General features: G+C 44.9%; 1 protein-coding gene across 1 annotated transcript in view; it reads left to right on the top strand.

Moving 5' to 3' along the window:
* The window catches only part of BFSP2 (beaded filament structural protein 2), a 70785-nt gene that overhangs the window by 41754 nt on the left and 14844 nt on the right, over positions 1-14187 (top strand). The window contains exons 3-4 of the mRNA XM_004321021.4: positions 4749-4905; positions 5883-6044. Of these exons, the coding sequence (XP_004321069.1) occupies positions 4749-4905; positions 5883-6044 (319 nt within the window). The remainder of the gene's footprint in view (positions 1-4748; positions 4906-5882; positions 6045-14187) is intronic.

The raw sequence follows: 14187 nt of genomic DNA, 5'->3' as shown, positions 1-14187 counted from the left end.
GAGTGGGGTTTGCAAAACACTGGCCTAATGGAGAAGCAAAATGAAGATGCCTTTTTATGGATGAACGCAGTGATTTTGAGAATATTTTGAGGGGAAGGTATCCTGGGAGTTGAGCAAATGTGTGGATGATGGGATTGTTATTCCCTAAATTAGCAAAGATGAAGAGGAAAGGCATATAGTTAGGAGTCTATGGGGAAGACCATGATCCCATGGCCATTCTTATCTTAGGAATAAGAAGGGTGTTGTGATGAAAAAGAGAATCTCCACCATCTCCTCAGATCCCCAGTCATTTCCTTTCTTTGAGACCAAGCTTCTCCACCTGCTAAAAGGCCTCCATTCACGCCACTCTGGAGTCAACCAGCCAGGGTTGCCGTCTTGCTCAGCACTGGTAGCCAAGGTCAGAGGCGCACAAAGAAGTGCAGCCATCATCCTGCCACTGACAACTCTCTGCATGATTAAAGACAGAGGCCAACTGGGACTTCCCTGGTGGTCCAGTGGTTAAGACTCCACACTCTCAATGCAGGGGGCCCAGGTTCGATCCCTGGTCAGGGAACTAGAGCCTGCATGCTGTGACTAAAAGATCTCGCAGGCCACAACTAAAAAGATTCCGCATGCCACAACTAAAAAAGATCTTGCATGCTGCAACTAAAGATCCCATGTGCCACAACTAAGACCTGGCACAGCCAAATAGATAAATAAATATTAAGAAAAAAAAAAGATGCCAACAGACATTGAACTATTCACACTAAATTTAAGGTAGAATTTAATTAAGTGTGATTAAGGTAGCATCTGACTGAAATGTTTTTCACTCATTCATTCATTTATTCCTTTTGGCATGAATTCATTCATTCGTTTATTCATTCATACATACCTTTGTCCTGCCATTCAACAGAGTAGAATGTCAACTCACCGAAAGCCGGGGCTTGGTCTATTTTGTGCCCCAGTGTATCACCAGCACCTAAAAGAGTGCCAGCACAAGATAGATGCTAAAAAAATATTTATCAAATGAGTTAATGAATGAATTCAACAAATGTTTGAATGTCCGCTTTGTGCCAGGCTCCTTGCCAGGTGCTGGGAGTGAAGTGAATCAGGCATGGTTCCTGACCTCAGTGAGCCCACAGATTAGTGGCAAAGACAGAGGGTGAACAGACAGTGATTACTGAGCAGATGTGCCATCACTGAGATGAGCCCAGATGAGGGGACTCATTTAGCCTGGTTACGGAGTGTTGACAAGAGATGATGCCTGATTTGGGTCCTAAACTCATGTAGAAGTTGAACAGGCAGATAAAGTAGGCATGACTTTCCAGGCAGAGGGGACAGTGTGTGCAAAGGCAGGAGGACATTAGAAGACATGGTGCATTAGTGGAATCCCAAGCACCCCAGGATAACTGGGGCATATAGAGTGAATGAAGGGGAGACAGATCCTGGAGGACCATGCCCGCCATTCCAAAGGGCTTGAAATTATCTGAGAACAGAGGAGACCCATAGAAGGGGTTCGAGCAGTGGTTCATCATGACCAGATTTTAGCTTTAAAGGAAGATTTGTAGGGTGGAGAGGACAGGCAGGCAAATGAGCAGGAAACAATGGGAGTGAAGGGTTTCGACTGATGGAGAGGTAAGGTCTGGATTGGGAAGTAAGTTGAGATCAGATTATTGAGGATGACACTTAAGGCATCTGAGCAGAGGAGTGACTCCATGTGGTTAAGGAGAGTCACTCTGGAGGCAATGCTGTGGGCCTGGGAAGACAACAGGAGGCGTAGTTCAGGGCCTGCCTGGGATGGTAGCAATGGGCAGACTTGAGGGGTGGGTTGAAGAACTAACCGGCTGGATTTGAAAATTATCTACATAGACAGCCTGAAAAGAGAAGGTTAAAGGTAAGTTCCAGACTTTGAACTTGGGTAATTTAGAATGTGATTCTTTGAATGAAATAGAAAATTGGGGAGGGAACGCTTACCTAAAATTCAGGGTTTGACAATAAGTTTGGTTTTGAGGAAGCTGAGTAGAGCTGATGGTGGAGGAGCCAAGCAGAAATGATGGGACGCCATAGACAATGTTGTGTTAGAGTGGCCTGCAGGTCAAGGCAAGACAGCTCTGGGTGTCATGAGCACCCAGGGGTTCTAACCGAAGCACCATTCAAAATGGGGCAGTGAAAAAAAAGCTAAAAGTGTAACAGCAGCCTTGGGGGATATCACAGAGTTATCCCTCAGAGGACTGCCAAGAAAACGGGCTGTAGGAGACCAGAACCTCCAGTCATGCTGAATGGATCATGTGCTGAAAGGGACCAGGCTCCCTGGAGAGGTGAGCAAAATAGGACTCCAGAGGCACGTGGGGGATTCTTCCAGCTTGGGTCAAAAGAGACCAGTGGTTGAGAGTCCGCCTGCCGATGCAGGGGACACGGGTTTGTGCCCCAGTCCGGGAAGATCCCACATGCCACCGGGTGGCTGCGCTCGTGAGCCATGGCCGTTGAGCCTGCGCGTCGGGAGCCTGTGCTCCGCAACGGGAGAGGCCACAACAGTGAGAGGCCCGCGTACCGCAAAAAATAAAAATAAAAAAAATAAATAAAAAAAAAGAGACTAATCCCCGTCATATGAGTGGGTTTCCATTTCAGCTGGAAGGATAGGACTTGTTTACAAAAGAACTAAATGTTAATAAGAATGCAGTCCTTCAAAAAGAATAAATTTGGATAGAAAATCTAATTCCACATATAGAGCACAGAAAAACGCTTCAGAAACCAGCCCCCAAGTGCTGATTCAAATGTACAGGTCCAACTCTGAGGGAAGTCTCTGGTGGTATGCCACCACTGAGGACTCTGTCCTCAGTCCCTTCATTTACTATTTTTAACTGCAAGGTGCTTGAAAGCAGGCGTGGCAAATGGCAGATGATAGAAAGCCAGTTGGGGTGGTGAAGAGTAGAATGACAGAATCACGATTCTGATCCCAATACGTTGGAACAATGGACCAATGACATTGAAAGAGGATAAACAGAAACTCCGATTCCTGGGTTCAAATACCAGTTGCACCCAGGAGGACAGGGAAATTGGGCTGAAAGTAGCTTTTGTGAAAAATGTTCAGGATGTCTACTTGGCAGAGACTCAATATTAGTTAGCAGCAAATACAGCTAATCAAAATGAAATGAACGAACATACAAACAAACAAACCCCACAATACAAATCTTAGAATCGGTGATGAATAGAATTAAAGGGTTTAAACAAAGGAGCAGACAGTCCCACAAGACCCTGAAGTAATCAGGTAACATCTGGAGTTTTGCATTTCATTCTCTGTATCACATTTTAAGAAGGACACAGACCAATTGGAGCATTTCAAGTCATTCCAAACATATATCTTAAACCTGCTGCTGCAAAAACAAAAATGAAAGGATCATAGTCCCTGCCCTCGATAATGACGAATATGAAAACCCATTTGTATGAAATATGGAGGAAGGAAGTAGGAATGCTTAACCTGAGGACAAAAAGTCTTGCAGGGGTGTAGGGGATGGAGATGGGGGACAAGAGAGTGACATAAGAGAGTGTCTCCAAATATTTGTAGGACTGCCAGTGGAAGGATTAGACTGACTTTGTGTGTTCCAGTGGGTGGAACTCAGACTCTTTCAGGAATAGAGACTAGAGCTCTTGAAGGAAGCAATCTGCAATAGTTACAGCTGTCTAAAAATGGTATGATGGCCTTGGGAGATGATGAGGTCCCCGTTGCTGGAAGTATTGAAGCAGAGCCTGCGTGATCACCTATCAAAAATGCCATCAGGGATTGTCATCAGGCAGGAGTTTGGATAGTTGAACAAGAAATTCCTTTAAAATTCTAAGACCTTGAGAGGCTTTCTGAAACGAGAGGTGTGAGATTTCTCCCTTCTGTGGATGGATGAAGGTAAGGTGTGAAATTTGGCTGAGTGGAAGGCCGTAGAAGAAAGGAGTGCCACTGGGAGAAACTGCCAAAGATGTTGGGTAGTTGTTAGAAAAAAGGCCCTGTGCAAACCAGAGATTGAAACAACGCAGAGGGGGCAGTTTCAGACTTGTGTCTGCGTGTATATGTGTGCCTGTGTGCGTCTGCATATTTCGTATGCAAATCCAGGTTTCTGGTTTCTCAAGAGAAGGGAATACCCCTTCCCACGCTGCAGTGATGGGGAGGGCTGGGCAGCAGCACCGTTTTAGGTGAAGCATGTGCTGTCCTACACGTGTCAATCCCCACCTCTATGCTGTTGCCCAGACCTGGCCCTCATCCCTCATCTACATTCCCCACTTGGTCCCTGAAGGCATTTGGGTTTGCAGCCACGGTCCTGAAATTTTACCTGGGCTTTGGGGGAGAGGAACCATGCACGTTCTTCATTTGGGGATCACCAGCACACAGCCTGGGACTTAGCAGATTCTCAGTAATGTTCGTTAAAGGATCCCCAGGTGAAAAGGATGACAGATCAGCATAATGATGACAACACTGGTCCCCTTACCTGGATCTGACCTCTTGGAGAAGCTTTCCCTAGAGCTCTGTGCTTCCAGTGCCCCATGAGGATGGCACCTAATTAATCCCTGTGCCCTGTTATCAGAAGTTGGCTGCAATCGCTTTCATTTTAATAAATCAACAGGCAGCAATTGCATTAACAGTGTCCTCAAACCCATTGGAACAGTGACTTTTAACATTCATTGCTTAAGTATCCCATAATTGGTCTGTTGGTCACATTTATAATCTGATTATTTTTCTTTGGGGTCACCCAGCTCTGCTGATTGAGTTCCTTTACCTACAGATATGAAAATGAGCAGCCATTTCGAAAGGCGGCGGAAGAGGAAATTAACTCTCTGTATAAAGTCATTGATGAAGCGAATTCGACAAAAAAGGATCTGGAGAGTCAAATAGAAAGCCTGAAAGAAGAACTTGGCTTTCTGTCAAGGAGCTATGAAGAGGTAGGTGGGGGCCCTCACCTGTCGGGCTGAGCTTCACAACACAGGTGACGCTCCACGTCACTTGCCCAGGGCTGCAGGCAAAATGCCAGTAAAATATTCCCAACTTCTTGTAATGGGTGAGGTTACCCTGAGTTTCAAACTCAAATGGCTTCAGGGACCAGGCCGGTACATAAATGGGGAGGCAGCAGGTCCAAGCAGTAGTGAGTGATGGAACGTGTGTTGAATTGGAGGGAGCATCCCCTAAGCTTTCTAGTTCAGATTTTTTTTTCAACACTGTACTGGACAAACAAAATAACTCCGAGAGTAGACCCAGGCTGTGGTTTAGTCACAATCAGTGAAATTAGGTTAGATCGTTGAGTGACAGGACTGAAGGGGACCGCCTGTGGTGATGTTGTCCAGTGTCCTGCAGACCTGCAGTGATTCTAAACAACCTCACACCGGTCAAGATCCAAACAGTGCTTGCAGTTGGAAAAAGTCAAAACCCATTTAACCATGTTCACATTGGGAAGCTCCTTCTTTTGTCCAACTGTAAGCTAACCAGGAATCAATAAGCCCACTTCCTCCTGTCCTCAGCTCCATAGTTTGTCACCACTCTCTAAAGGTAACGCTTTAAAAACTCCACAGTTATCTTTAAATCTCTTTCCGCCTCCTCTGACTTTATGAAATTCATAAATTTCATCTTGCTGCTATTGCTTACTCTGTGTTGTTATTTTGTTATTTATTTATTTTGATCTTTGCTTTGGGTGGGCATGGGTTTGTGAAGAGTAGCCTAAGAAATGCATCCTGGGGAAAAGAGAATATAGAGCCCATGCTGGGAAGAGGACCAGGGACTTTGCCTGTCTTTGTGAAGCCCCATGTTTGGCAGCAGCAAAATGAGAAGCAAAGTATTGCCCACAGAGCTGGGCTTCAGCTGGCTAGAATTCTGTGTCTTTTCTTTCTCCTCTGGAACTCACTGAGGTATATGTTGTCATTTTCAGGATGTGAAAATGCTATACAAACAGCTGGCAGGGTCTGAGCTGGAACAATTGGATGTTCCCATTGGCACTGGGCTGGATGACATCCTTGAGACGATCAGAATTCACTGGGAGAGAGATGTCGAGAAGAAGTGGGCGGAAGCAGGAGCCTTGCTCCAAGCTAAGGTAAGAGGCAGGACCAGCATCCTCACTCTGCCCTCTGCAGAAGGAGGCCAAGCAAAGATGAGTAGCAGCCAACATGCAAAAGAAGAAAAGCAACAATTTCAATCTCGTTAGACAGAAAAGAAATGCAATTTAAAACAAAGCTTTTTGTTTACCTGTCTAAATGCAGAAAAAGTTTAAAATGGTAATACTCAGTGCTGGCAAGCATGTGGAAATGTGGGTGCTCTCCTGAGTTGTTGGGGAGCACAAACCCATGTGACATCTTTGAGGAAGGGATTTGATGACATGTACCAAGAATCATAAAATGCTCCTGCCTACCACTTGAATAATCTAGACCCCATCCTGAAGATATAACTGAAAATACAGATAAAGTGTACATCCAGCTATACCCACTGAAGCCTTCATTATTATAAGGGTGAAAAAAATTGGGAAGAAAACTGGATAAATATTTAATAACAGGAGAAAGACTAAGCCACAGCCTAACCATGCAATAAAATATCAGGCAGTTATTAGAAATGGTATTTATGAAGCATTTATAGCAATATGGAAACTGCTCAGGCAATAAGGTAAAATGGGGAGAAAAAAGAGAGTACAGATTGGTATGTACCAGGGGTCAGCAAACTTGTTCTGTAAAGGACAAGATAGTAAATATTGAGGCTTCCTGGACAAGATGGTCTCTGTTGCAATACTCAGCTCTGCCACTGTGGTGTGAAAGCTGCTGTGGACAGAAGGTAACCAGTGAGCATGGCTGTGTTCCAATAAAACTTTATTTACAGAAACAGGAGGTGGGCTGGATTTGACCTTCGGGCTGCAGTTGCCAACCCCTGCTATTCACAGTAGGTAAAGCATTCAAACAAAGAAACTAGGCATCAGGAAAAGGTCAGAACACAGTTTCTTGTACTTCAATTATACCTTAATAAAGCTGTGAAGAAAAGGTCTCCCTTAAAAAAAAATCAGAAAGAAAACTCTAAACTGTAAAAGTATTAGCATTAGCAGTGGTTATCTTTAAGTGTGGGACCCATTTCATGTTGTGATGTTTTTTCTTTCTTGTTTCCGAGTTTTTCTTAAGTTTTTTTTAAAGTAGTATGAATTATATTCATGGAGGGAAAGCATCTTTTATTAAACCTCATAAATAAGAAAGGAATTAACCAGAAAATAGAATGCACAGGGTTTGTTCTTCCCTTCCCCTTCTCCCACCCATTCATGATTCTGGAATTCTGAGGCAGAGGATTGAAAGAGCAGAAGAGGAAGGAAAGCATGAAGGAAGCGGGAAAAATAAAGTAGAATTTGAAAGAAGGCAAGAGGGCTGCTCCTGATTTCTCAGTGCCCATTGAGTGGGTCGCAATCCTGACTGCACAACAAAATTATTTCGGTGCACTTTCAAAGACACCCAGGCCCAAGACCAATTAAATCAGAAGGAGGAGAGGGACTTCATGGTTTTTAAGCTCACTGATGATTCTAATACACAGTAAAGTTTGGGAACCACAAGAGTTGATAAAAACTCCCAAAAGAAAACCGGGAGGACCTTTTCTGCTCTTTCTTCTCCCAGCCCTCCTCAACCCCTGCCCCCCAAGTATCAACAGGAAACTTCCCGGCAGAGTCTTCACAAGTCTGGATCCCCCAATGTTCTCCAGCCCAGAAAACATCTTCCACTCCCCAATTCTCCACCCCTTACCCCTTTTCAAAAGCTCTTCTTTCTAACCTTCAAATCCTAGGGCCAGGTCACTACAAACAATTTCCACGGTAAATAGTGCCTAGTCACTCCATGAAATACAGTCACCATAACCAGTGAGAGGCAAAACCACACAAAGAGAAAGTGAAACCAAAGCAGATACATGGTTTGGGTCCATTGCTTCTTAGGGGACTCATGAATATTTATAATTAATGACCTTAGAGACCATCAACCCCACTCCCTCATTTTAGAGGTGAGGAAACTGAGACCCAGAGAGGGCAGTTGATGTCCTGAAGTTGTACAGCTGGTTGGAACACCACAGTTCAGCTCTCCTGGCTCTTGATCCAGGGATTTTTTTCTCTGCATTAGGCTGTTGGCTCTGCCTCCAAAGCTAAATCACAGTGGCCCACGAATTTGCAGACTTGTTTCTGTCCCAACCCTCCTGGGGTCTACACCACACCATAGTGATTATCTCTTTGGGAAAGGGTGGAGGAGTATGGTAATTAACAGAAATTAATCCTGCGTAGTGTGAAAAAGAAAAAAAAACTTCATTATTATTCACCCCTCACCCTCTTGAGAATCATCACCAGCCCAACAGTCATTCAAACATTAATTCTGAACAGATTCATTAGTGTGTTTTTTAACAGAGTAATCTGAAAGCTAGTCTCAGAGAAAACAGACAGTACTTGTTTCAGTTTGGCCGATGCTCCCTGGGCCTCTTGCAGAGAGGCGGAGCTCAGAAAATATTTGCAGAATGAGTGAATTCCTCTAATCATCAACAGAGATCAGAACTGACAGCCAGAAGTCCTCCAATAAATAGTTTTGTCAATTGCCGTCATGCCCTCGGGGGCTGACTTTTGTCCAGCCTGAACATCTCTTGTAGGTTTCTTGGCTGCAAAGCACAAATGTGAAACGGTTTAGCACACACTGCTTTCTAAACATTCTGCAGAGAGAATACAGACATGTATTTAATTACCTCTCAGCTTGGAGAGGCTAAAAATTAATTGACATTATTAATTTGTCTTCATTTAAGTTCCTCCAGAAACTGATGCTGAGACAAATATTGAAGTGTAGGTGGTTTCTTTGGAAGTTGCAGGAAGCAGAGAAGCAAACAAACAAAGAACACTGTTATCCAACCAGCTCCCACTGGGGGAGACTGGAGCATCCCCATGGGGGCCTGGGGAACGGTACAGAATACAGGAGAGGAGAGAGGCGAGGAAGCTGGGGTAGTAATACCCTCTCCCCTCAGTCATCTGCCGTCTGCTAGCGGAGTGACCTTTCAAAGACTTCAGAGAGAGCTCCCAGGGAGAGGTACGGAATCTGACAGAGAGAAGGAAGCTGGGGAGAACTAACATGTAGTGGCCCAAGGAGTCAAGGTGGATGCCATCAGCATCTGCTATCACTTTCCTGCCAACTCTTTTTATTCCTTAATCGGTAAAAGCTTATAACACCAGGTTCTCTCCAGCCACGGTGTTATAGATGTCGGGAACCTCAGTGGTCCAGTCTTTGGAGCTTCTCAGGTTGCATGATTCAGTGACTGGGAGATCACAGTGGTCCAGAGAATTTCCAGAGTGTTTTAAAGTCTGGCCCTTCCTTTTCTGTTTGATGTGGTTACCCAACTCAGGGTATTTGGGGATACTTCGAGAACCTCCAACAGCATGCCTCCACACTTCCTCCTGGCTAGCCATGGAACACACTTCCCAGTGTGCAACTGACAGACCTTAAAAAGACCACCTTGGGGAATACTGAAGGGTCACTATTATTCACCTGTTTCCTGGATTCATGTGCTGAGACAATTCCACTCTGTAGAGCGACAAACAAAAGAGAGAGTCCTGAGTGCAAGTATTCTGTACACTGACGTTGGCTAGATTAAGATTTCTCAGTGCCCTTCTTTCCTAAAACTTGCGGAACTTACGGATACATCGAAATCATCTGTCAGTCATTGTTACAAGACCTAGAATTAAAAAATAAAACTGATAACCATGTGAGGCCATTTGTGCTGGCTAGACCTCTGACATCCTTTCTGCTCATTCAATTCTCACAACAGCCTCAAAAGCAGGAACTCTTGTTATTCCCATTTCACAGATGTGTTTTCTGCTACCAGGAAGGAAGAAAGGGAGGGAAGGAAGGAGGAGAGAGAGCCAGGAGCTTCTAGTTTCCCTGCAGCCAGGCTGCTTGTACTAAGTTTTTCTTTCACAAATGCAAACATTTCAAGCATCATATCATCAACAGGAAAATGAAGTTCCAGATAGCCAAAAAGACACTTTCAAAAATATTATGCAGGGCTTCCCTGGTGGCGCAGTGGTTGAGAGTCCGCCTGCCGATTCAGGGGACGCGGGTTTGTGCCCTGGTCTGGGAGGATACCACGTCCCGCGGAGTGGCTGGGCCCGTGAGCCATGGCCGCTGAGCCTGCGCGTCCGGAGCCTGTGCTCCGCAACGGGAGAGGCCACAACAGTGAGAGGCCCGCGTACCGCAAAAAAAAAAAAAAAAATTATTCAGTTATAGTCTTTCATGTCCATGTCAGTCCATCACGATACATATAATCCCATGTTTCTTCCAACTGACCTTTTCCTTACAGTGTGCGGTCCTCCTGGAAACGGGGCCACCCTGAAGGCTAAGGGCTCCCAAAGTTTCAGAATTAGGCTGCTTAGGGTTCAAAAGGTTGACCTACCCCACTTCAGTTTTCCCTTGATGGGATTGGAGGCCCTCCCCTCAATTCCCAGAAGCCAAATCTCTGTCCCTTGTTCACTGCAGCTGGGTGACGTGCACAGTAACCAAAGGCTTATTCAATCACCAGCGTGAGCTGGAGGGGGGTGGGTGGCAGCTCCTATGAGTCCCTCGGGGCCAGGAACTCCACAACAAGTAGATTGCTCCATGCTCCCTGCCCTGACAGTAGGTCACACTTGCGTCAGATCAGTTTAAGGTATTTGTGGTCAGAAACTTTATCTGAGCTATAACCATCATGCCTCAAACAGTCAGGATGACAGATTGTGGAGATGGTTAAGAATGAAGAGAGGTGAAGAGGTGGAAATGAATTGCGAGGTTTCCGGTTATTGATAGTCTTAGAGCTGCAGGAGGCACCAGACAGTGCCCTCTAATGGAAATCTCTGCAGTGATGAGGCTGTCCTGTAATCTGTGCAGAGTGCAGTGTGGCAGCTCAGCCACGTGTGGTTACTGAGTGCTTGAAATGTGCCTGATACACCTGAGAAACTGAATTCTTAATGTTATTTAATGTTTATGACTTCTTACATAAATATCTACATGTGGCTAGTGGCTACCATACTGGACAGCATAGGTCTAGATCTACCCATGAGAGACTAGAAGACTTGGGTAACATGTCACCATGTCATCCGTATTCACAAACAATAACTTGCTCTGTGAGGGCAAGTATTTTATACAGGCTGCTGTGTCTATGGCTTTTCTTTGCTTGCTTTTACCAAGAAGATTCAGTATTTTCTAGGATATATGAAATTAGATTAAATGGATTTCTGGCACTCAACTGTCCCTTGCTCTAGGCTCCAAGACAGCCTAGTATGGTCCTGCCATGATAGCCAATTGGGAGAGTTCCTTTGAGATAGCAAAACGCTGAGAGCATCTGTAATCTAGGGGTCCCTGTGTGCTGATGAGTTTGCTATAATCTCAATGGCTCTTCTGTGAAATAAGCACTGGCTTATTCCTCCTGGTGCGCTCACAGCAAGCACTGAAGATGAGTCACCTAGCATTTCTAAACCTCAAAATACGTCACAGAGCGAGTTTTGCGAAAGGGCCCCAGCTTGCTTTTATTTCTTTTTTTATTTATGCATTTTAATATCTAATACCTTCACTTGGTTCAAAATTCAAAATGATATACAGTGAAAAGTGTCATCCCACCCATGTCCCAGCCACCCAGTCTTTGTTGTAGGGTCAGTCAATGTTTTCCTTTTCCCACGTGCCCTTTCAGAGACATTTTATGCAGGTACAAGAAACGATGTATATATTTTCTCTTTTAACACAATTAGTAGCATTCAGAACATATTGTTTTTAGCTGCACAATATTGTACCACAGGGGGCAGCAAACTATGGCCCACAAGCCAAGTCTGACCTGCTGCCTGTTTTTCACAAATAAAGGTTTATTGGAACATAGCCATGCCCATCATTTACATATTGTCTATGGCTGCATTTGCATTACACCAGCAGAGTTGAATAGTTGCAACAGAGACCCTATGGCCTGCTAAGCCTAAAACATTTACTATCTGGCCCTTTGCAGAAAAAGTTGCCAACCCTTGTTCCAGCTAACAGGTATCCCAGGGTTTCTTTAACCTGTGCCCTGCTGATGAATGGTGGCTTCCAATCTTTAAGCTATTATAAATAAGACTAGTCACTGACTTTGTATGTCCCTCATTTCCCAATATAGAAATGTATCCGCTGGATAAATTTATAGACATGGAATTGCTGGGGCAAAAATTATGTGCATCAGTAATTTTGATAAACATTGCCAAATTATCCTCTGTAAAGGTTATAACAATTTATATTCTCATCAGAAATGTTTGAGCGTGTCCATTCCCTGCATCTTCATTGATACTGTGAGTTCTCACAGTTTGTGATCACTTTGTGATCTTTGCCAATATTATAGGTAAAAAATGGTTTTTCAGTATACTTTTATCTTGCATTTGTCATATTATGAGGAAGGTGGAACATCCTGTTACATGCTGAATTTCATCCATATTTGCTTTTGTGTGTACTATCAGATCATATCTTTTGCCCATTTTTATTAGGTCTGGGATTCTTTTTTACTGGTTTGTAGTGGCTCTTTGTAAATTAGAGAAATTAGTCCTCTCTCCGTGATATAAGTTGCAAATATCTTCCCAGTTTGTCACTTGTCTTTTTTTTTTTTTTGGCCACAGCACGAGGTTTGCAGGATCCTAATTCCCTGACCAGGGATTGAACCCAGGCCCTGGCATTGGAAGCTCAGAGTCCTAACCACTGGGACACCAGGGAACTCCCTGTCACTTGTCTTTTTACTTAATTTATGGTAGTTCCAGCTGGCTTTCAAAACATATTGTTAGCCCGTAAGGAAGTGTTAGTATAGCTGTGTGCTACGGTGGTCTGCCCCAGCTGGTGTGGCTGGGGGCAGGAAGGTAGGGTAACAGACTAGGGAAAATAAAGAGACTGTCTCATCAAGGGGGCACTGCCAGTCCTTTACCCCACTACCCAGCACAGCCACATGCGGGGGGAGCCCAGGTCCTCATCTCCTATATTGCATTTTCAACCCCACGACTGGTCAACACCCATCCACCATTGCATCCTCATCCTCATACCTTCCACCAAGGAATCTTCACTCACTCATTCACACTCCATTTGTCAACCGCAAACCAAGCTGCAGGCCCCAGGCTTGGTGCTGTGGACACAACGTCCCTGGCTTCAATTCTTGCTCATCTGCAGCCACTAATTCTGACTATCTCAAAGCTGTCTTAGATATTTCTTAACAGTAACTCTTTCCCAGGAAAAGCGTAGGGATCTTACTTCGAAACTAGGAGATCTGCAAAGATAAAACAACCCAAATCCCTGAGAAATTAAGGTAAGGTGGCTCGTATCCAACACCTAGTCTCCTGGCAGGGACAGAGCAGAGGCGAGCCTTCTTAGGGATGGAATGATCTCCATGAACCCGAACAAAAATGCTGTCACTTAGACTTCTCCAATAATTACTTGCAGATGAAGAATATATTTTTCTCCTCAGAATACCCCTCCTTGCTGAGCCCCTTCTGCCTCGTTCATCGGCTGGGGGTGCTCACTCACGACCAATAGGGCAGCAAGTCTGCCAAGCCACACGCTCCTCTGTGTTTCCTTTGGCAGCTTCAACCGAGGCTGGGAATTGGTCCTACACCCTAAAGAGATACGCTTCAACAGCCAAGCAGCTCTCATGTAAGTTTAAGGAGAGACATGGCTCAGCCTAGCCAGGCCAGCTCTTCTGCCAGTGTTGATGTCTCACCGAGTGAGACATGCACTTCTTTTTAATTCCCACTAAGGAGGACCCATGTCTCTGGTGAAGACTGGATGGTATCCAGCTTTCTCCCAAGTGAATCCTACACCTGGCTGGGGTAGTTCAGGTGTGTGTGTGCTGCCTATCAAAATCTATCCTCAGCTAAATAACATTTATATGACACTGGGTGACTGGAAAGTGCCTTATAATCATTACAATAATGACAGCCGATCCTCCTAATGAAAAGGAGGTTTAATTCCATTCCTGGTAGATCTTCCTCTTCCGCAGTCCCAAGCCTGCACCTGAAACACGTTGTAGACTTCCAAGAAACATCGTTGGGCATGTTCCAGGGGTAAAAACCATGTTAGGTGCACGGGGGTGTTGAGGGGTGAGTAAGAAGTTGTTCCTGCGCACAAGGTGCCACAGTCTAGTGTGAGGTTGGCTGGGGTGCAGGTGGGAGACAACGGACAGAAAGACCACACCAGGCAGAGTGAGCTGTGCTGGGAAAGCAGGGC

This window comes from Tursiops truncatus, chromosome 4 (assembly GCF_011762595.2).
Source record: "Tursiops truncatus isolate mTurTru1 chromosome 4, mTurTru1.mat.Y, whole genome shotgun sequence".
Lineage (NCBI taxonomy): Eukaryota > Metazoa > Chordata > Mammalia > Artiodactyla > Delphinidae > Tursiops > Tursiops truncatus.
This window is presented reverse-complemented; position numbering and strand designations above follow the sequence as displayed.